General features: G+C 51.4%; 1 protein-coding gene across 2 annotated transcripts; it reads right to left on the reverse strand.

The window, feature by feature from the left end:
• Window positions 1-300: 300 nt before the first annotated feature.
• LOC311530548 (uncharacterized protein) lies at window positions 301-9,690 on the reverse strand. 2 transcript variants are annotated; one of them, XM_084647294.1, is made up of 4 exons: window positions 9,477-9,690; window positions 4,849-4,977; window positions 3,446-3,541; window positions 301-2,564 (listed from the first exon to the last, which is right to left on the reverse strand). In XM_084647294.1, exons 2-4 carry the CDS (start codon window positions 4,934-4,936, stop codon window positions 646-648), a joined length of 2,103 nt encoding a protein of 700 aa, XP_084503420.1. In that variant the 5' UTR covers window positions 4,937-4,977; window positions 9,477-9,690; the 3' UTR covers window positions 301-645. The 2 variants fall into 2 exon arrangements, with proteins under 2 accessions (XP_084503420.1, XP_084503419.1); XM_084647293.1 differs by having other exon boundaries at window positions 301-2,567; window positions 9,477-9,689.
• Between the last annotated feature and the right edge of the window lie 14,188 nt (window positions 9,691-23,878).

Genomic DNA, 23,878 nt, shown 5'->3' on the forward strand with positions numbered 1-23,878 from the left:
AGAAGCAAACGGAGTGGAGCAGGTGGAAAAAGTTGTATCGGTGGGCGGCACCTCCGTAATCCCATCTCTACCCCACGAAGCTAGATACCCTCCTGCCCCCAGCACACCCATACGCTGCAAGCTCCATCTGCTTCCCATCCAACCCTCTGAACCCTAAACACTCAGCCCCCCACCTCGCTCTGCTTCCCACCCTCCCCCCACCCAATGTCTGCTGCCCCCTCTGGTTCCTACACCCCCAGTCCCCAAACTCTCATCCCCCCTGCTTGATGTCCACCCCACCTCCCCCCATATCTAGTCCCTATCCCAGACCCAGCCCTCCACCCCCTTCCCTTCTAGCTCTCATTTCCGCCTGGGTATGGGGTGGGTGGGGGGAACCCCCTGGCCCTATGGCATTCTGCGGGTGGGGGGGAGAAGAGGGTCTCAGCTACCAGGCGGCTCAAGGGCCATTTTTCTGCATCAGCAGTGAATCATGCTGCCGGTGTGAGGGGGCAAACTGCCACCCCCCCTTCACCCGCAGAGAATCCCCTGGCTGGGGGGGGAAGAACATGCCAGTCCCCCAACCAGCCCCATCCAGGGCAGAGGGTGTTTCTGGCTCTCTCCAAAGACAGGGATTCCCCCTCCCCCTACACACCCTGCTTAGCCATGTTAGGAGCTGGGAGGAGGTTGCTGGGCCCAGCTCTCCAGAGGGGCAGCAGCACTGGCCTCCCGTTCCCCTGGCCTCCATGCGCCAGGAGCGGAGAGAGACTTGGTCGCCCAGGCCCGGGGGGAAGCAGTCGGGGAAGCGGAGGGGACAGGGCATTGGAAGCGGGTGGCCGGATCCTCAGCCCAGGCCTCGGGCGGTGGCGTGGTCGTCCCGGTCCTCCTCTCGGCCTCCCACCAGGCGGGCGGCAGCAGGGAGAGCGGGCTGTCGGTGCCAGCGGTGTGGAGTCTCTGGTGGGCCACCAGGGCCGCGCTGAGGCTGAAGGCTTTGCCGCAGTCAGGACAGACGTGCCGTTTCTCCGCGCCGGTCTGGGCGTGGGCCCGCTGGTGCCGGTTGCGGTGGGAGCTGCGGCCAAAGCGTTTTCCACAGTGGGCGCAGGGGAAGGGCTTTTCTCCGGTGTGGGTGAGCCGGTGCCGGTCGTAGTGCGAGCTCCAGGCGAAGCCTTTGCCACAGACACTGCACTGGTAAGGCTTCTCACCCCGGTGCAGCCGGCGGTGCCGCTCCAGGGCTGGGGCGGCGGTGAAACCTTTGCCACAGTCAGGGCACTGGTGAGGCCTCCCCTCCCGGGTGGCGTGGGTGCGCCGGTGAGCAAGCAGGGTGGAGCTGACGGCAAAGCTCTTGCCGCAGTCGCCACAGCGGTAGGGCCGCTCACCCGTGTGGATGCGCCGGTGACGCTCCAGGTGGGAGCTGACGGCGAAGGCCCGCCCGCACTCCCCGCACCGGTAGGGCTTTTCTCCTGTGTGGATGCGCCGGTGACGCTCCAGGTGCGAGATCCAGCCGAAGCTCTTCCCGCAGGCCCCACATGGGTACGGCTTGCTGGCAGCGCCGGCGTCACGGGCCGGCGCCGGGCCCTCGGCGGGCCTTTCCCGGGCGTGGGTGCGCCGGTGTTTGGCCAGGGCCGACCCCCAGCGGAAGCGGCGCCCGCAGTCCGGGCAGGCGTAGGGGCGCTCGCCCGTGTGCACACGCTGGTGCTTGAGCAGGTTCGAGCTCTGGCTGAAGCATTTGCCGCACTGTTGGCAGCGGTGGGGCCGCTCGGGGCCACTCTCCTCAACCTGGCAGGGCCCCTCTCCCACCCCGCCGCCGCCGTCCTGGGTCTGCGTCCCCTTGTGCTTGAAGCGCTGTGGGTCCGTCTGGTGGTTGAGGCGCTTACCGCAGTCGGCGCATCTCTGCGGCGGGGGCGGGGCTTCCTCCTCAGCCTCCTCCTCCTCCGCAGCCGCCGCGTGGGTGCGCATGTGGCGGTCCAGGTGGGAACTCCAGGCGAAGGCCCGGCCGCACTCCCCGCACTGAAAGGGCTTCTCTCCCGTGTGGATGCGCTGATGCCGCTCCAGGTGGGAGCTCCAGGCGAAGGCCTTGCCGCAGACGCCGCACTCATACGGCTTGCCGCCCAGGTGGCTCTTCTGGTGCCGGGCCAGGGCGCTGGGGTCGGCGAAGCTCTTGCCGCACTGCGGGCAGCGGTTGGGCTTCTCTCCGCCCGGCGCATGGGTGCGCTGGTGGGTCAGCAGGGAGGAGCTGACGCTGAAGCGGCGCCCGCAGTCGGGGCAGGCATAGGGGCGCTCCCCGGTGTGCACCCGCCGGTGGATGGTCAGGTCCGAGCGCTGGATGAAGGTCTTGCCACAGTCGGGGCATTCATGGGGCCTCTCGCCCGTGTGGATCTTCTGGTGCTTGGCCAGCGCCGACTTGTGGCTGAAGGTCTTGCCACACTCGGCACAGGTGTTGGGGCTCTCCCCGCTGTTAGCCGGCGGCTTCTCCCCTGCCTCGGGGCTTTGGGGAGCCTTCCCAGCGCCGTCGGCTTTTCCCGGGGCTGGCTCCTCTGGGCTCGCTTCCTGGGGTTTCTCTTCTTCTTTCCCACTGGCGGTGCTGTCTGCTGCTAGAGGAGAGAGACCCAGACACGAGTCATTCCCTGCATGGCGAGGGGAACAAACCACAACTGCAGAGGAGTGTTAGTGATGATAATGCAGCATTCAGGCCTCTATATTTGCTGGAGATAGAATTTTGGGTCTTGTTGGCCCGTTTGGCTTTTGATATTTTTATATTCTTACTAATATGGGTGAACAAAGAACACTGTGTTACATCTGCCCACAAGGAGATGGGAGGAGGGGGAGGAAGAGATAAGAAATAGAGCTAAAGTGTTGCTGGGTAGAATGGGGGTGTAATATACGAGCGTACACTTGAAGACTGCCTCAGATCTTATCTCAAGGCAAGGTCAGGCAACCAGTCAGGAGGGGCAAAGGGACTGGAGTGGGGCGGGGGGTATAAGAAACACTAACAGGCCAAAGAAATGCCTGTCCCTGACTGAAGCATAACCTCACTCCTTACCCCCCCATGGGGTACAAAAGAGGTGGTACCGAAGCCCCCAGACCGAAGTCCCTCCAAAATGGCACATGACCATAAATGGTAAGGGGTTGGACAAAGGGCGTACACTACAGGTATAATTATGCCTGAACGGGGACACTGGGGAAACAGGCTCTGCCAGCGTGCAGAGCTATGGCTATGCTTGCCTGATTAACACCAATAAACATCACGTTGCCTGCACTTCGGACTCCTGATCTTCTGCTTTCTGTCTGCCCTTAGCAGGGAGATCAAACGGCCAGCAGCCACATCTCCCCCCAGAACCCGACCCCAAAAGGAGGGGGACCGATTCTGCCTCTGCATCCCATCCGGACGCTCCCGGGGAGGGAGCTACTGCCGGGGCTCAGTCAGGGTTGGTGGGAAGCCATGCGTGACATTGCAGGGAGAGGGACTCACCTGCCCGGCCACCTCTGGGTACGTGAAGATCCAGGGCTGTCGGCTCATCCCCTCGGTCCAGCCGGGAGAGCAGGTCAGGCTTGGAAATTGGAAATTCTGCTCGGGGACAGGGCGAGCAACAAGATCAAGATCAGAGCAGGTTGGGCATTGCCACGCCGCACACACCCCCCCCGCCTCCCTCAGCCTTAGTGGCCCCTTCCCAGAAGCCCCTGGGGCTCTTGCTCTCTGCCACAACCAGGTCCTTCGTCCTTCTCCCCTCTGTGAGAGACCTCATCTCCTATCCGCCTTCAGCCTCTCTCCTCACCGCTCAAGAAATCCAGTGACATCACAACCCCTCAGAGAGGAGTCACATTTCTACTAGCTTGTTCCCCACCCCTTTACTCCTGCCCCTGTTAAATAGGCTGCTTTTCCCTTTCCCCACCCCAGAGGAGCCCCTCTCGCTCAGCCCTGCTATCCCATCCGCCAATTCTCACCCCAAAGCTCCTCAAGGGAGATCTGTTTCCAGCCCTCAGATGCCCGCTCTCCCACTCAGATTCAGTCTCCCTCCGCTGCCTTTCCTAGTAACTCTGAGGGGCCTGTCCCCCGTCCCCCCACGCCTGGACGTATCCTCCTCACACCCTCTGCTGCCTCCAGTACAGGGACCCACCTCCTCCCCTCCCAGACCCTTCTGGCATCCTGGGACAAGTCCTGTCCTGTCTTGCAGGCTTCTGCAGCCCTGCCTTTGGGATATCCTTTTCCTCCGCCTTTGTCTCCCTCTGTTATCACTAGGGTCCTACCAAATTCAGGGTCCGTTCTGGTAAGTTTCACGGCCATAGGATTTGAAAACTGGTAAATTTCACGTTTGCAGATGTTTAAATCTGAAATTTCATGGTGGTATAACCGTGGGGTCCCAACCCAAAAGGGGATTATGGAGGAGTCACAATTCTGTTGCGGGGGGGTGTCACAGGATTGCCCCCCTCACTTCCATGCCACCTTCAGAGCTGGACTCTGAAGGCAGCAATCAGGGAGCTTCCCGGAAGTGGGTCTGAGCTCTCCCCGCCCCCCAAGCGGCTGTGCAGGGGTTGGACAAGTCCCGTGACTCCCCAGGGCAGCTGGAGCTAGGAGCCCACTGGCTGGGGCTCTCCTAGCAGCAGAAGGAGATCAGATTGAATGGGGAAGGGCTTATTTCATGGTCTGTGACATGTTTTTCACAGCCGTGAAATTGGTAGTGCTCTAGCTACCACCAGCCCTAGCTACCACTTGGGACCCACTGTCCTGCTCCCATGGCTTCATTCACTCCCTTCTCCACTACATCCCTGAGTTCTGGGGCGTAGGAGGAAGCAGGGGGTGGATTCCCCAGCAAGGAAGACCCCTGAATGGGGCCACTCGCGGCTCCCTATGGAGAAGAGGAAGCGATTACTTACCGAGGGCCATCAGGGTTTCGTAGCTCTCCTGCATGACATCCCTGTACAGGGCCCTCTGCCGGGGGTCCAGAAGCACGTACTGCTCCATGGTGAGACACGGCTCCTGCCTCCTCCACTGGTCGCCGGCCTCTGCAACAACAAAACCTCCCCCGCTCAGCACCCACCGCCCCAGCCGTAAGTCCGCCGGCGCAGGCATCGCAGGGCCAGGCTGCCCTCTGCCTCCCGGGGTGGACTATCATTCCCTCCCCTGTGCAGGCCTAATGTGCTTCTGCTAAGCCCCTACCTCTTATTCCTGGGATCAGCCCAGGCTGCAGCATCAGGTTCCTGGTTATTAAGTGGACTCTGTGGGTGGTACCCTGATTACAGCAGCTGGGGGCCCTGCATGAATCAGAACTTTCTTGGAGGTGCCTAAGGCAGTGGAATAAACTCTCTCAGGAAGCAAGGACCCTCACAAACCTCCCCGCCACCAGTGCAAAGCCCAGTTCTTGGACCTGGCTTCTCCAACAAACATAGCACTGGGGGAGGGGCATGAATATAGATGTTAAAAATTGTGATTGCAAAGTGCACAAGTGCTACAATAACGAAGGCCATGTAAGTGCCCAACACTGACATGTAAGTGAGCACAGCTGTGCAGAGTACGGAGGTTCCATGTCACAGAGGGTTTCGTGATTTCTAAACGGACCTGCGTTGGGAGTTGGCACGAACACCGGAAATTTCGAAATTCTCGGCAAAGGAAAATTCAAAAAGTTGTTTCAGGGCATTTGAAAGGTTTTGTTTTGACTTGTTTCCTTACTATTTTGCATTATATGATGGCAATTTCAAAACGAGTCATTTCAAAACACACAATCAAAACGTTTTCTTCCCTTTTTTCCCCCAAATCAATCTGATGACAGAACTGCATATTCCGATGGCATAAGGTTTCCATCCCAGTGTCTCCGACCAACTCTAGAACTAAGGGGTGAAGTTTTCAGAAACAGCGAGGAGACCCAATTCCCATTCATTTCAGTGGGGAAGGGGCTGATAGCAGGAGGCGTGGAGCAGGGGCAATGGGGAGTCTGGAGTCTCAGGAAAATGTGTTGGGGGGGTCTCCCCCTTTCTCCCCCATACCCAGGGGCTACTCTGCTGTTGACACAGGGGCTGGAGGGAAGCAGGTGCGCATGCAAGACAGACCAGCTGATCTGGAAAGGTCTATGCCAGGGGTTCTCAAACTGGGGGTTGGGACCCCTCAGGGGTCATAAGGTTATTACATGGGAGGGGATCACGAGCTGTCAGCCTCCACCCCAAACCCCGCTTTGCCTCCAGCATTTATAATGGTGTTAAATATATTTTAAAGTGTTTTTAATTTATAAGGGGAGTCGCACTCAGAGGCTTGCTATGTGAAAGGGGTCACCAGTACAAAAGTTTGAGAACCACTGGTATATACTAACCAGCTTCAACTTCTCCATCTGGTGGCTGCATCCTCCTGGCAGCCCACACCCTGGTCCCATCTGTGCTGCATTCCAAGCCAGGAACAGACTCAGCCAAGGATGAGACTGGAGGGAGGGGAAGAGACCAGATCCCTTTCATCTACTGAGGGCATCATACCCCTCACCCTCTCTTGGATAGAAGCAGAAGGGTAAGATTCCCGCTCCTGGGTGGGGCGCAAACCTGCAACCTCTAGATCCAACAGTATGAGCTGCAATTGCCAGACGAAGAGACCCAGGTGGTGTGCCCCACCATCAGGAACCAGCTCAAAGCTCTACATGTTTCTGTCACTAGAGGGGAGAAAGCCACACTAAGCAGGAGTTATATCAGTGTGTGTGAGGGGAACGTAGCAGAAAGGTAGGGGTAACTACAGTATTGCCAACCCCAAAGCATTCAGGCCCCAACCAAAAAATAAGGAGATTTAAAAAATAATGATAAATGATGGGGGGGGGGGGGAAAGAGTATTTTCTTTCTGGTTTTTGAGCCTATAGGGGTCACATTTTCAAGCATCTCTGCAGTTTAGGAGGCTGGAAACTCAATGTTGTATTCTTGCGATTTTATCTCATGGCATTTGGTGCAGGAAATTTGGAGAAAAGGGCTTAATTTAAATGTTTACATAACTTCAGTCCTGAAACAGTGTGAGATTTTCAAACAACATACAAAACACAGTCCTCTTTCACTGCTGCATGGTATTCAAGCCTCCATTTTGCCTATCTCCAATGAAATGGCCCTAATCCATTGGCTAAATTTCAGCTCCAAATGGACACCAAATTACAACAACAATAATCTCCTTTGAGCCCAATAATTAAGGGTACAAGGGTTCCCACAGCCTTGTGAAAGAGCCACGTGCAGAGAAGGGTCAGTAGCAGAATTTGAACACAGAATCTTCCGCCATCAAAGCACATATTTGAGCCTCTTGAGCTAAAGGAGGAACTTCAGCAGCTGGTGCCAGTAGTAGCCTCTTATCCTCTCTGAGGATAGAGGGTGCTGTGACACACACACACTTTACAGGGGTCAAGAATAAAATCCCCACCTTCACTACATGAATCTCCAGGTGAAATCCTACACAGGAGGTCTGACTAGTGACCAAAGAGATCCCTTCTGGCCATACAATCTAGGTCTTTAAGTGTGTTACAAGCCCCTTGGGGTGGATCATTTACACCTACACAGGGTGGGTGCAAAAGTCAACCAGATCAGAACGTTGGAGCTTTTGCATTTGCTTTGCATGGATGTGACCGGGCTGCAACAAAATGTGAGGCAGATGGAGAATTACACCCCACGATTTCAGAAGGGCAGGGTGGGGAAAGAGGCAAAAGCCTGGGGGAAGGAGAAAGGAAGAGTTAAAGTAGTGGTCTGTCCCAAGCAGGGACTCCGTGGAAAAGGCACTGTGGGGGGGTTGTGTGTTGATGGGGTATCCCATGTGATTTCCATTTCCAGTCCCACCCAGCCTGGGCCACATGCAGAGGGTAAATCCGAGCCGCTCCTGTCCAGTGTCTCTCTGCTAATTTACACCAGCTGACCATCTGTCTCTGGTTTTTAGCCGATGTTTCAAAGCTAAACTATTTTCTACTCTTTAAACCCTTTCTCTTGGGCAGCCGACACAAAACTTCTTAGTCAACCACAAAAGCACGTCCTGTGGAGTTGATAACACATGCCTTGAGTCGCTGAAAATTGCCTCCGTTTATTTTCACCCACTTCTACCAATTTACAACCCAGGTTGCAGGTTCAAATCATTCCCTCTGTTGTGCATTGCCATGCATTCATTGACACAGATGTTCTTTTGCCCATTTGCCCAGCTGGGTTAGTTAATGGTTAAGAGTTAATTGTTGACTCAAAACTCTTGCAGTTAGTTATTTGCAAAGGGGGCCACCTCGTTTCCAAATCACTAATATATTAAACCTCCTAGTCTGGAGCTGCTATTAAGCTTCTATATCTATGTTAACTGGCCATTTATACCTACTGTTTCCTGTCTCTCAGCCAGTTTCCAACCCAGAATAGAACTTTACCTCTCATCCCATCATTATTTGGTTTTTTTAATAGCCCTTTGTGAGGGGCTTTGTCAAAGTTTTTGAAAGTCCAAATTAAACCTGTCTACTGCTTCTCCCTTATCCACTATTTGCCCTAGTTCTCCACCTGGAGTATGCGTACCCCTGGGGGTACACAGAGGCCTTCCAGTGGACACAGCAGCTCCTTTAGATATTTGCCTAGTTTTACAACAGGCTACATAAAAAGCACTAGCGAAGTCAGGACAAACTCAAATTTCATACAGACAATGACTTGTTTCTACTGCTCTGTAGACTATACAGTGAAATGTAAGTACAATATTTATATTCCAGTTGATTTGTTTTCTCATGATATGGTAACAATGAGAAAGGAAGCAGGTTTTCAGCCTTTTACATTTTTGGAGCCTTTTACATTTTTAAGTCTGATTCTTTTAACTAAGCAGTTTTAAGTGAGGTGAAGCTTGGGGGTAGGCAAGACAAATCAGACTCCTGAAAGGGGTAAGTAGCCTGGAAAGGTTGAGAGCCACTGTGTTAGTGAACTCTGATAGCTTAGAGCAACATGATGTTGCTCTGCAGAAGCTATGCTGGTTAGTCTCGATCACATAATACTGACCTATCAGCCTATGAAGCTGAGGTTTTATAACCGTCTTTAAATATTGCTGGAAAGAGATTTTCCAGATACTGAAATCAGGTTCACTCATCTGCAATTCCAAGGGCCAGAGCTCTTTACAAATGTATTCGCTACCCTTCACTCCTATGCTCTAGCAGCTGATTCTCATGTCTGATTGCATTTTCTTTTGGCGTTGGCAACATATTTCTCCTTCTCTAGCAAAGACACTTTTGCGAGCGCTGGCTAATTAAATCCCACCTTTCCGTGCAGGATCATACAGAGGCTTTTTGAAATCCAATTTACATCCCCCCCAGAGCCAACCGCAGCTCCATGCCGCCTTCAGCAAGTTAAATCACACACAGACACACAGAGGAGAATGCTAACTTCTGGATCCACTCATGCAAACAGGAGCAAGAGCCTGGGCTTGCCAGTGACAGCAGCAGCTCGGGGACTCGCGGACCCCCCGGGAGCAGAGATTATGGGGAGGGTAACGAGGAGCCATTTTTACAGTCTGGCCACAGCCAAGACTGAATTCTCTTTCTCTCAATCACCTGCAGGCTCCGGCTCAGGAGCTGGTGTGGGCAGAGCCCGGGGCAGGTCCCAGCCACCGGAGAGAGTCCCAATCTGGGCTGGGCGCAGAGGGCGCTTTGCTGAAGGTCTTTCCCTGGCGCAGCAACTGCTCAGTCCTGGCTCCTGGGTCACTATGGACGCAGCTGCTGGCACTCAGCGTCTGACCCAGGAAGCTCAGCCCCCTGATATCCTGAGCGAAGGAGAAGAAGAAGCAAATACAGAGGAAGAGAGCAAAGGCATAAGCCAGAGCAGCCTCCCGTCCCTCCGCAATAACCAGAGCCCTCTGGTGGCACCAGCTCCTGGATCCGCATTGCTGCGCTCCCGCCGGGGCAGAACATGGCCCAAAGGGGGCGGATCTGGCCAGAGGGATTCTGCCCCCACCCCAGCCGCCTGCGGGGAGTGTGTGTCGGGAATCCGGGTCCAGCCAGGGCCGTGCTCGGCGGCCGGGCTCTCCAGGCCCCTGTGCCACGCAGCGCCCCGCGGGGAGCGGGGCTGGTCCCCGCCGGCCTCGGGAACCAGGCGTCAGGCCGGATGCTGGGCGGGTGTAAATCAGCATCGCTCGGCTGACTTTGTGGAAGCTATGGCTGGTTACACCCTCTGGGGATCTGGTCCCCATTGCCTCCCATGGAGCGATGCTAATGTACACCCTCTGGGGATCTGGTCCCCATTGCCTCCCATGGAGCGATGCTAATGTACACCCACTGGGGATCTGGTCCCCATTGCCTCCCATGGAGCGATGCTAATGTACACCCTCTGGGGATCTGGTCCCCATTGACTCCCATGGAGCGATGCTAATGTACACCCTCAGGGGATCTGGTCCCCATTGCCTCCCATGGAGCGATGCTAATGTACACCCACTGGGGATCTGGTCCCCATTGCCTCCCATGGAGCAATGCTAATGTACACCCACTGGGGATCTGGTCCCCATTGCCTCCCATGGAGCGATGCTAATGTACACCCTCTGGGGATCTGGTCCCCATTGACTCCCATGGAGCGATGCTAATGTACACCCTCAGGGGATCTGGTCCCCATTGCCTCCCATGGAGCGATGCTAATGTACACCCTCTGGGGATCTGGTCCCCATTGACTCCCATGGAGCGATGCTAATGTACACCTGCTGGGGATCTGGTCCCCATTGCCTCCCATGGAGCTATGCTAATGTACACCCGCTGGGGATCTGGTCCCCATTGCCTCCCATGGAGCGATGCTAATGTACACCCTCTGGGGATCTGGTCCCCATTGCCTCCCATGGAGCAATGCTAATGTACACCCACTGGGGATCTGGTCCCCATTGCCTCCCATGGAGCGATGCTAATGTACACACTCTGGGGATCTGGTCCCCATTGACTCCCATGCAGCGATGCTAATGTACACCCTCAGGGGATCTGGTCCCCATTGCCTCCCATGGAGCGATGCTAATGTACACCCTCTGGGGAACTGGTCCCCATTGCCTCCCATGGAGCGATGCTAATGTACACCCTCTGGGGATCTGGTCCCCATTGACTCCCATGGAGCGATGCTAATGTACACCCTCTGGGGATCTGGTCCCCATTGCCTCCCATGGAGCGATGCTAATGTACACCCTCAGGGGATCTGGTCCCCATTGCCTCCCATGGAGCGATGCTAATGTACACCCTCTGGGGATCTGGTCCCCATTGACTCCCATGGAGCGATGCTAATGTACACCCTCTGGGGATCTGGTCCCCATTGCCTCCCATGGAGCGATGCTAATGTACACCCTCAGGGGATCTGGTCCCCATTGCCTCCCATGGAGCGATGCTAATGTACACCCACTGGGGATCTGGTCCCCATTGCCTCCCATGGAGCGATTCTAATTTACACCCACTGGGGATCTGGTCCCCATTGCCTCCCATGGAGCGATTCTAATTTACACCCACTGGGGATCTGGTCCCCATTGACTCCCATGGAGCGATTCTAATTTACACCCACTGGGGATCTAGCCCCATGGAGCGATGCTAATGTACACCCACTGGGGATCTGGTCCCCATTGCCTCCCATGGAGCGATGCTAATATACACCCTCTGGGGATCTGGTCCCCATTGCCTCCCATGGAGCGATGCTAATGTACACCCACTGGGGATCTGGTCCCCATTGCCTCCCATGGAGCAATGCTAATTTACACCCACTGGGGATCTGGTCCCCATTGACTCCCATGGAGCGATTCTAATTTACATCAGCTGGGAATCTAGCCCCATGGAGCTATGCTAATTTACACCCGCTGGGGTTCTGGCCCTCAGCACTTACATGGGGATCTTCAGCCAGACATCTCAAAGCGCTTCACAAAGAAAGGTAAATCTCATTATTATCTGTAAAAAGAACGCAGAGTACTTGTGGCACCTTAGAGACAAACACATTTATTTGAGCACAAGCTTTCGTGGGCTAAAACCCACTTCATCGGATGCATGCAGTGGAAAAAAGGTATATATATATATATACACAGAGAACATGAAAAATCTTTGTTGCCACACCCACTATAACAAGAGTGATCAGTTAAGGTGAGCTATTATCAGCAGGAGAAAAAAAAAAAACACGGAAGGGCTGTGACTTGCTCCGGATCATGCACCAGATCAGTGCCAGAGCCCGGAGCAGAACCCAGGAGTCCTGCACAGGAACGACCCTCCAAAAATGTGTTCAGGTTCCCACACCACATAACAGCCCAGCAGGAAGCTAGAGCGGAAGTTGCAGCCCAGGGGGGATCGTGTATCCTGTTATTGTTCGTACAGCACCTAGCGCAATGGGACCCTAGCCTATGACTAGGGCTCATCGGGGGCACCACAGTGCACAGAACGGAACGCTAGACACTCCTATCCCTTTGGAGCACCTGAGACACGCAGCAGGGTTCGCTGGGAGGAGGTCAGGGAAAGACCCAACAGGAGTCTAAGCTGGTCTAGAGAGATCAGAGGTGACAGAGACTTGGCGGGGAGATGGACAAGGTCTATTCTGCACCCAAACACACACTTTGGAAAGCATAGGCACTCGGTGGCCGGTGAGCACAGAGGAAGCTGGGGACACTATCATTAACCCCCCTTTTACAGATGGAGAAACGGAGGCCTGGAGAGCGGAAGTTACCTGGCTAAAGTCCTCCAGCAGGCCAGTGGCAGAAGAACCCAGGTGTCCTGCTCTACGCAGTAGTCACACTTGCCCATGGGGAAATAGCTGCTGTGAGCAGAGCCAGAAGGGGGGACGGGCACTGATGGGGAGCAGCATCCGGGCACAGGTAGGGGGAGGGCTCTTGTTGGGAGTCACCCCTCTGCTCCTCTTGGACTCCCCAAGCTGCCCCCCAACTTTTCATGGCTTTCCCACCCCACATACATTTTTCCAGTCCTTCCGGCATCACTGGAGGAGATGTGAAGGCAAATGAAGAAGTCACCAGAAGAAAAATACACAGGTGGTCAAGAGGAGGCATGGGTGACTGGAGCTTGCCTCAGTTTCTCCCTCTGTAAAAAGGGGTCAGTGATAATTGACCTCCTTCGTAAAGCACCACTGATGAGAAGTGCTAGATAGTAAGTGGGTGTCGCTCCTGTACGAGAGCGAGGTAGTAGTATTCCATGGCCTTGGTGAGTCCCCTCACTTGGCATATTACATAGGCATAGCAATCCTGTCACAGAGTGGTCCCTCTCTATGACACTGAGGTGATCCCCACCCCCACCTAGGATCCTGCACACACATTTATTGCACGCAGGAGCAGGGCACAGACACAAGAGAAAGACCAAGTGCAGAGTTTATACAATTTCCCTAGAGCTGGCTCGGCTTCTGCAAGTGTTCAGGGGAGCAGAGCCTGAAGTGGGGACAGGGGGGTCAGGGAGGGCAGCAGCTCTGGGACTCACAGACCCCCGGGAGCAGAGATGGGGCAAGGAGGGGCCGTTTGTGCAGAGTCACTTTCCTGCCCAGCCCTTTCCCCCAGGTCTCTCCTCTCACCTGCAGGCTCCGGCTCAGGAGAGGTTCCAGCCACTGGAGAAAGTCCAACCCATAGGCTGAGCACAGTGGGGGCTTTAATGAAGGTCTCTCCCCAGGAGAGCAAGAAAACAACAGGGCCCAATAGGCAGACGTGGGATGCTCAGCATGCATGGGGGAAAAGCTTATTCACTTCCTCCAGGCTCACAATCATACATCCCTGGTGATGCTGCAGGAAACTAGCTGGCCTCTGAGCTTGGGCTCAGAACTGGGAGAACTGCACTGCACTGCCTGAGGATTGTCTGAGCCCGGCTGTCTGATGACCCCAGCTGTGGAGAAGGATTACAGTTTCCAAGGGGGAGCGAGAGCTCCCAAGGAGGAAAAAGAACTACATTTCCCATCCACCCCTGGAAGTGCAGGCCAGTTTTCCACTCTCAGCTTCAGCTAGCCCAGGCTATTTCTCCTGCTGTTTTGGACAGGGGAGAGACAGCCACGCAGTGTGCAGCGGCCGTCAACAAAGCTGACAGAATGTTGGGAATCATTACGAAAGGGATGGATAATAAGACAGAAAATATCATATTGCCTCTATCCACGGCAGGCCCACACCTTGAATACTGCATGCAGATATGGGGGTCGCCCCCTCTCAAAAGGGATACATTGGAATTGGAAAATGTTCAGAAAAGGGCAACAAAAATGATGAGGGGCATGGAACAGCTCCCATAAAAGGCGAGATTAATAAGACTGGGACTATTCAGCTTGGAAAAGAGACAACTTAGGGGGGATGTAACAGAGGTCAATAAAATCATGACTGGGTGTGGAGAAAGTAAATAAGGAAATGTTATTTATTCATTCTCATCACACAAGAACAAGGGGTCACCCAATGAAATTACTAGGCAGCAGGTTTAAAACAAACAAAAAGAAGTATTTCTTCACACAACACAGAGTCAACCTGTGGAACTGCTTGCCAGAGGGTGTAGCAAAGGCCAAGATTATAACAGGGTTCAAAAAGGAACTAGATAAGTTCATGGAGGATAGGTCCATCAACAGCTATTAGCCAGGCTGGGCAGGGATGGTGTCCCTAGTCTCTGTTTGCCAGAAGCTGGGAATGGGCAACAGGGGATGGATCATTGTATGGTTGCCTGTTCTGTTCATCCCTCTTAAGCACCTGGCATTGGCTACTGTCAGGAGAGAGGATACTGGGCTAGATGGGCCACTGGTCTGACCCAGTATGTTCTTATGTTCTTATCACTGCTGTTGTGAAGTAGTTTGGGAAGGCACTGGAAGCTACAAAGTACCTCGACAGACAAGGTGAGGGGGAGGCTTTGGGACGCAGGCTGCCAGGGGATCCATCTAGGGCCTGCAAACAGCTGAGCTCTGCAGCTGGGGCACGGGACTGTTCCAGAACTTCACCTTGGGTGATGAAATCGCTGTTGACCCACAGGGCTCTGACTCAAGTAAGTAGAAGGTAGGGAGGGTGTGTGTGAGAGAGATGCTCCCTGGAGTTTCCTTCTGAGCCACAGCAAATATGAGAGTCAGGACAGTGGGATAGGAAATGTATCCCAGATCTGGGAAAATGTATCCAAACTCCTGGGCAGGAAGGAGGGAATTTGTCTGGTTTTGGAGAAGGGTCTGTAATGCACAGAAGACTCTGGTGCTGTGTTTATAACCCAGCTGCTCTGGGCAAAGGCATCAGGTATTAGACATGGACACAATGAGGAGCACTGGGACAGAGAAACACACACTGTGTGTGTAGATCAGATGATAGGCGGTATTAGCAGAAGGCAGGTCTTGAAAGAGAAGAGTGACAGAGGATCAGGATGGGTTAGGCCAGAAAGAGTTCAGTGGGACAATATTGCCACCTTTCTCAGAGGGTAGTGACTATTTATTATTTTATTACCATAGCACATAGGAGCCACAGTCATGGGCTAGAACCCTGTTGTGTTCGGCGCTGTAAAAACACAGAACAAAAAGATAGCCTCTGATCCAAAGAGCTTACTAATGAATTGCAATCATTGGGCTCGGGTATGTGGGTTTAGCACAGAAAAGTAGTGGTGGGGGGAATCTGTGGAGAAAAATTCAGAAGCCACTTGCAAGTAGGGTGACCATACAGCAAATGTGAAAAATTGGGAGAGGGGATGGGGGAGGTAATAGGAGCCAAAAATCAGGACTGTCCCTATAAAATCAGGACATCTGGTCACCCTACTTGCAGGTCACCGACAGTGGTAGGGGAGGGGAAAGGTACAGGGACATGAGGTCTAATCCTCTCTCTCTCTGTGAACAGCATATAGTTGGATGGGTTTTTATTACGGAGGTACCAGTTGCAGCTCCATGGTGAAGGCTGAGTTACATATTATTCTTAAAGAGGATGAGTCCTTTGCTCTGGTACAAATGAAAAATGCAAGGGATCCCCCCATAAAATTGATAGCAGTGACTTGGAGCAGGGAATTCATTTTCTAAGAATTTTCAAGTAAATCTGTTAACTAGTTGAGGGGTAGTTTAGATCATAGGCACAGCTCTGCTAACTCAGTTGGTAGCGCATGAGACTCAGTCTCATGGGTCATGGGTTGGAGCCCCACGTTGGGTGGTAGGTTTGGCCCCTGATGGAAGACAGGATACTGTGCTATGGAAATGTACAGTTAGGAAACCTAAATCACCTTAACTCAGCCTTTCAGCCTCCCAAGCGCTTAGAAGTAGTCACTTTGCAAATTAATCGGTGACCAAACAGTAAGGATTAATTTTCTTGATCTGCAACACATTTTTGTCAGTCAGTAACAAAGTGAAGGAAAGCAGCCCAGTCCAACAGGTAGAGCACTGGACTGAGGGGTCAAAAGGAGTGAATTCAAGCCAGTGAGTCACTTTGCAAACTTGGTCAAGTCACTTCACCTCACTGTGCCTCAGCCTTACCAATCTGTAAAATGGGAACAATGTTACATACATCTCTCTTTACAACACGCCTTGAGATCTAGGTTTCAGAAGCATTACACATAGCTTGACACAAGAACAAGCACAAGGAAACATTACACACACTGACTAAGTGAAAGACAGCTACTGCCTGTTGCAAAGTGATCACTTTAGGGCATCAGCTGTTTGTCTTTGCCCAATTTAAAGGGCCAGTGTCACAAAAGGCATTCTGGGGCGGGGGGGGATTCCAAAAAGAGGGCAATCTTCCAGTAGAGAGAGTTAATAGAAAATAAGAAGCTTTGAGGGAAGGGAGCAATGGTACTTAAGTTATGCTTTGGCTTGTAATGTCATCACTTGATTAATAATAATAGTACTTTTCAATGGGAGTTTTTTTTTTTTACAAAGGATCATTAACCCCAGTTTACAGATAGGGAAACTGAGGCATAGACCAATGTGACTGCCCCAAAGTCACTTAGCAAGTCAGAGCCAGGAATAGAACCAAGGTCTTTAGGGTCTTAGTCCAGTGTCATAGCCACTAGGTAACACTCCCTATTATAGCAACTATTCCTACAAACTTTCTTTTCTAACCCATGCACAAACATGCTTCTTTGTAGCATCCAATTAAATTTTCCATGGGAACACCAAATAGATTGAATAGATGTATAGATTCCAAGGACAGAAGGGATCATTGTGTTCAGCTAGTCTGACCTCCTGTGTAACACAAGCCATAAGATTTCCCTGAATCAATCCCTGTTTGAACTAGAGTTGACCTTTTAGAAAAATGTCCAACCTTGATTTAAAAATTGCTTATGCTGGAGAATTCACCACAACCCTTATTAAATTATTCTAATGGTTAATTACCCCCATTGTTAAAAACTTGTGCCTCATTTCTTGTCTGAATTGGTCTAGCTTCAGCTTCCAGGCACTTGATGTTGTCAGACCTTTGTCTGCTAGATAGAAGAGCCACTCAGTGGAGTCGCATCATACCCGCATTTAACTTACGCGAATTCAACTATACGCGCTCGGCAAAAAAAAAGAAAAATAACAATAACTCGCGGCGGTGGAGTACTGTACAGGAGTCGACGGGAGAGTGCTCGGGGGGGTCGATTTATCCTCGGGGGAAGATAAATCCTCTTGCCTCTAGATAAAGGGCTGCAGCCTTGCAGTCTAGGAATGTATCAGAAGCACTAACGTTTCCTTCCTGTTTCTCTGTCTCAGACACGGTGCCTATTGCAAACCCTCTCCAAAGCCTCCAGGACGAAATCACCCTCTCCCTCTGCCTCGACTATTTCAGCGATCCCGTGACGCTAACCTGCGGGCACAGCTTCTGCCTGGCCTGCATCAGCCTTTGTTGCAATGTAAATAGATTTCCCCCCTCCCCCTGCATACTTACAGTTTCTTTCTAGAATCTCTTCCCCAATGGCTCTGGAAATAGTTATCACTTTATTTGTGCACTTTCCCCTCTTTTAAAAAATTTCCCCTCTTTTAATATTTTTTGAAAGAAAGTGTGACCTTAAAAAAAATCATATTTTGGAATAAGAATAGGACATTGGATGTGGCCCAGCACACTCCTTAATCTGAGTTGAGGCAGAGGTGGGACGTATCGCTATTTGCAGTGTGGCCTCGTGGATAGCAAAGAGGAGTGGGGTGCAGGAGGCTGGATTCTATCCCTGGCTGTGTCACAGGCTTGCTCGGTGAGGTTTGGGCAAGTCACACTCCATGCCTCAGTTTCTCCATCTGTAAAATGGAGATAATGATATTGAACTCCAGTGTAAAATGCTTTCAGATTGATGAAGAGCATTATACAAGGGTAAGGCATAGTGCCAAGAGTTCCAGGTTCCATGTTGCTGGATGACTGTAGAGGCACACAGTGAAAGACAGTCCCTCTTGGGAACAGTTTACAATCAAACTACTGGCTGACCACACTTCACCTCAGTGCCTCAGTTCCCCATCTGTAAAATGGGCCTACACTTGAGGTGGCTGGCAGGTGAGGCACCAAAGCCAAAGAAACCGACAGAAGTTGGCCCTTGTCACACAGTCACTGGGGTGATGCTCTGGAACTACTCCATATGAAGCCAGTCAGGACTCTGGGGGAGCCTCCTCTCTCTGAGCATACTGTCTCCAGGGCAAGAAGCTTACACAGCTTCAACCTTCCTGGATCTGACCTCAGAGCATTCAGCATCCCCTTCCACACCGTGTGCTTCCTGCAGGGAGTCCGCCCAGGCAGGGCTCCTGGGGAAGCCAGAGGGTCCTGCACCCCAACTCCGCAGTCAGACGTGACTCACAGCTAGCTGATAAAACAGAAAGCTTATTATTCAACAGGAACTCAGCATAGGACAGAACTTGTTAGCACAGAAATCAGTGACTTTCAGCCAAGTCCATCTTCGGGGAGGGGAGCCCAGAGCCAGGGCTCTGGCCCTCCCCCTGCACCCCAAGCCAGCGGAGACTGAGCTTCCAGCTACCTGCCCCCGCCCGTTGCTCCTCCTCCAGCCTTTTTTCTCGCCTCCCGGGCCAAGAGTCACCTGGTCGCATCCCCTTCCTGGGTCTCAGGTTACGAAGGGGCTGCCATAGCATCCATGCAGGCAGCTGGAGCAGCCCCTGCAAAAGTCACACACCCTTATTCCCACCACCTAGACATTGGTGCAATACACCGGGAAATTGAGGCACACACAGCATTCATGCAAAACAGTAAGACTCACATGGGCTCACATACAGCATAACAAGGGAAAATCCCCACTGTGTCACAGCCCTTCCCAGCCTTGGTGTGGGAAACAGGAGCTGATGATGCACCTGACCTCCTAGGTAAGCTCTTTGAGATCTGCTAATGAAAAGTTCTATATAAAAGCTAGTGGTTGTATTATTCAGCTCTGGCCTTGATACTGCTTGTTTAATTTCTTTTGTTACCGCACCCACGGTCTGTATTTGTCAGATGAGCTTGAATAACATACTCACAATATCGAGTAACGTTCTAGGGGCAATAAGAACTTAAATGAGATCAGGCACATCCCATAATCAATGCTGCCAGCTCTCATGGGTTTATCACAAGTCTCATGATATTGATGTTTTATTGAAAGCCCCAGCTCTTGGGGACATGTCTAGCTATTTATCAAACTTATGTGGCCCCCCATTACCAAAGTATCCAAGTGATTACATGAAAATCTCAGCTCTCATTTTGTTAAAAAAGTACATTTCTGCCCCTTAGGGTTACAAAGACAAGTGTGGAAACCTGACTCAAGTGTATCCTGAGGACTCAAACCCCAGAAGGCAAAGACAAAGAACTCAAAATTTCTGTGACATAGGGGCAATCAATGATTTTGACCTCCTTTGTAAAGAACCCTATGGATGGTAAGTGCTACATAAGAACTAGAAAGTATCAATGATCATTATTTCAAAAATCTAGTGATTTTCAAGCCAATCTTGTGATTGGGGCCTGACATGATTTTTGAACGTCTGATGTAGGCAATACCACACATCATCTCACCGCACTCTGGCATAAGAACGGCCATACTGGGTCAGACCAATGGTCCATCTAGCCCAGTATCAATGGCCAGTGCCAGATGTTTCAGAGGGAATGAACAGAACAGGGCAATTATTAAATGATCTAGTCCCAGCTTCTGGTAGTCAGAGGTTTGGGGTCACCCAGAGGATGGGGTTGTGTTCCTAACCATTTTGTCTAATAGCCATTGATGGAGCTACCCTCCATGAACTTATCTAATTCTCTTTTGAACTCAGTTACACTTTTGGCCTTCACATGCTCTGGCAAGGAGCTCCACAGGTTGACTGTGTGTTGTTTGAAGAAATACTTCCTTTTGTTCGTTTTAAACCTGCTTCCTATTAGTGTCATTGTGTTATCTGAAGGGGTCAGTTACACTTTCCTATTCACTTTCTCTACGCCATTCATGACCGTATAGACCTCTATCATATCCTCCCTTAGTCATCTCTTTTCTAAGCAGAACAGTCCCAATTGTTTTAATCTCTCCTCACATGGAAGCTATTTCATACTCCTAATTATTTTTGTTGCCCTTTCCTGTAACTTTTCCAATTCTACTATATCTTTTTTGGGATAGGGTGACCAGAACTGCATGCAATATTCAAGGTGTGGGCATACTGTTTAATGATCATAATGGTCCCTTCTGACCTTAGTATCTATACCATAGATTTCTATAGTAGTATTATGATATTTTCTTTCCTATTAGCTATCTGGCATATCCTATCTGGCTGGGATAATTTAGCTGGGGATTGGTCCTGCTCTGAGCAGGGGGTTGGACTAGATGACCTCCTGAGATCCCTTCCAACCCTGATATTCTATGATTCTATGATCTCTTTCCTAATGTTTCATAACATTCTGTTAGCTTTTTTTTTTGACTGCCACTGCACATTGAACAGATGTGTTCAGAGAACTAGCCACAATGACTCCAAGATCTCTTTCTTGAGTAGTAACAGCTAATTTAGACCCCATCATTTTGTATGTATAGTTGGGATTGTTTTTTCCAATGTGCGTTTCTTTGCACTTACCAACATTGAATTTCACCTGCCATTTTGTTGCCAAGTCACTCAGGTTAGTGAAATCCCCTTGTAAATCTTTTCGGTCAGCTTTGGACTTAACTATCCCAAGTAATTTTGTATCATCTGCAAACTTTGCCACCTCCTTTTCCAGATAATTTATAAATATTTGAACAGCACAGGTCCCAGTACAGATCCCTGGGGACCCTGATATTTACCCTTTTCCATTGTGAAAACTGACCATTTATTACTACCCTTTATTTCCTGTCTTTTAACCAGTTACTGATCTAGGAGAGTACCTTCTCTCTTGTCCCATGACTGCTTACTTTGCTTAAGAGCCTTTGGCGTGGGGCCTTGTCAAAGGCTTTCTGAAAGTGCAAGTACACCGGGTCACCCTTGTCCACATGCTTTTTGACACTCTCAAAAAATTCTAATAAATTGGTGAGGCATGATTTCCCTTTATAAAAGTCATGTTGACTTTACCCCAGCAAATCACGTTCATCTATGTGTCTCATAATTCTGTTCTTTACTATAGTTTCAAGCAGTTTGCCTGGTACTGAAGTTAGGCTTACTGGCCTGTAATTGCCAGGATCACCTCTGGAGCCTTTTAAAAAAATCGGTGTTAAATAAGCTATCCTCCAGGCATTTGGTACATTGGTTGATTTAAGTGATAGGTTACATATCACAGTTAGTAGTTCTGCAGTTTCATCTTTGAGTTCCTTCAGAACTCTTGGGTGAATACCATCTGGTCCTGGTGACTTATTACCTGTTTAATGTATCAATTTGTTCCAAAACCTTCTCTATTGACACCTCAATCTGGGACAGTTCCTCAGATCTCTCACCTGAAAAGAATGGCTCAGGTGTGTGAATTTTCTCCACATCCTCTGCAGTGAAGACCAATGCAAAGAATTCATTGAGCATCTCCACAATGACCTTGTCTTCCTTAAATGCTCCTTTAGCGTTGTGATCATCCAGTGGCTCCACTGAGTGTTTAGCAGGCTTCCTGCAACTGATATACTTAAATAAAATTGCGGTTGGTTTTTGTGTCTTTAGCTAGTTGCTATTGAGATTCTTTCTTGACCTGTCTTATTATACTTTTACATTTGATTTGCCAGAGTTTGCTCCTTTCTATTTTCCTCACTAGGATTTGACTTCCAATTTTTAAAGGATGCCTTTTTGCCTCTAACTGTCTCTTTTGCTCTGCTGTGTAGCCATGGTGGCATTTTCTCATCCTCTTACTGTTTTTATTAATTATTATTAGGGGTATACATTTGGTTTGAGTCTCTATACGGTACATCAGGAAACAATCACCCAATGGAGGAAGCTTTAAATTCACAGTAGCTTTCCTGTGTAGACAAACCCTCAGACTTCAGATCTTCAAACTTTAGATCCTCCTCAGTTTAGCCACTTGTCTGCACTGATATGTGACATTCACATGTTCTTTACTCCATTCAAACCACTGAAGACACATTAGTTCAATTTCACCATGAACTGGTAATTTGAAGGCACCGAGGCTGGTTGAAAACCAGGAGGGAAAATGTGAATGTATTTTCAGTTATCCCCTCCTCTGTTTTTTTCACCAAAGATTGAAATGTCCATTGAATTTGAATTCAAACCCAGAGCTGCAGCCAAGGCTGTGTATTTCTGAGAGCCCGATTCCTTTGGAGTATGCCTGGGGGAAGCCAGTGGGGAACTAGGGGCATGGCTCCCTGAGAGGCAGGGAGTTTGGAAGGTGGTGGGGGTGGCTAAGAGACGCTCAAGCTCCAGTAGCCACTAGGGTGGCCACCACCCAGCACAGCCCCTTTTCTGAGGTAGCTGGCCCAGACCAAGTGGTTCAGATGTCCCGGTCTTTTATACCTCAGAGGTGACAACCCTAGCAGCCACAGCTTGGGAACCCCTGGCCTAGGGCATTGGCTGAGGTGGATGGGGAGCCAGGTCAACCGTGGCTGAGTGAGGGGGATAGATCCAGGGGACTGGCTGAGGAAAGGGTCAGACCTGGCAGGGGGCAAACCAAATTGAGAGAGGCCTGGCCATGTGTTGCTGGTGGGCTTACCCCAGGTGTCCAGCGGCTGAGGAGGGGCAGGTCTGGCTGGGGGCAGAGTGGGAGGAGGCCTGGCTGCTTTGGGGCTGACTGAGGTTGTGGGGGGTAGGTCTGGCGGGCCGGTTGAACAGGGTCAGGCCTGGCTGAGGGTTGGGGATGAGTCAGGACAAGCTAGAGAAATCTGGCTGGGGCTGGCAGGGCAGGCTGGTTGGCATGGAGAGGGGGCAGACCTGCCTTCCTAGGGGTTGGAGGAGGGAGGGCAGGCCTGGCTGGTCAGGGAAGGGTTGTTGGGGGTCAGGCCTGGCTGGGGACAAATGGTAGGCTAGGAGAGGATTGGGGAATGGGATGGGGCTGATGGGGGGGAAGGACAGTGGTAGTAGGGGAGCCTGGGGGATTGGGGAGCTGGCTGGCTGGTGAACAGAGCAGACTGGATTGGTGGGGTGGGTTTGTTGGGCCTTTGATTCCTCTCTCAAGAGGCATAATTTTTTTATCTTTTTTTTTTACAAGTTGCCAACCAAAAATCCAGAGAAATAATCACCCTGGCAGAGAGGAGCCTGATGGGAAATGTACAGACAGGTAAACTGAGGCTGAGAGAGGGGCTGGGACCTGCCCAAAAGCCATAGAGGGGTCAAAGGCCCAGCCATTAATAGAACTCAGGAGTCCTGACTCCCAGGTCCTTCTGCTCTAACCACTAAATACCACTCTCCTCCCAGAGCTGGAGAGGGAACCCAGGAGTCCTGACTCCCAGTCCCCTGCTGTTCTAACCTGTAAACCCCTCTCCCCTTCCACAGCTGGGGATAGACCCCAGGAGTCCTGACTCTGAGCCCTCCCTGCTGCTCTAACCAGTGACCCCCTTTCCCCTCCCAAAGCTGTGGATAGAACCCAGGAGTCCTGACTCCCAGTCCTCCCTTGCTCTAACCACTAAACTCCTCTCCTCTCCCAGAATTGGGGATAGAACCCAGGAGTCCTGACTCCCAGCCCCTCTTTTTTCACCCATTTAACCCCAACCTGCCTGGTGCTCCT

The sequence above is a fragment of the Lepidochelys olivacea genome (assembly GCF_965140295.1).
Source record: "Lepidochelys olivacea isolate rLepOli2 genome assembly, chromosome: 14".
Taxonomy (NCBI): Eukaryota; Metazoa; Chordata; order Testudines; family Cheloniidae; genus Lepidochelys; species Lepidochelys olivacea.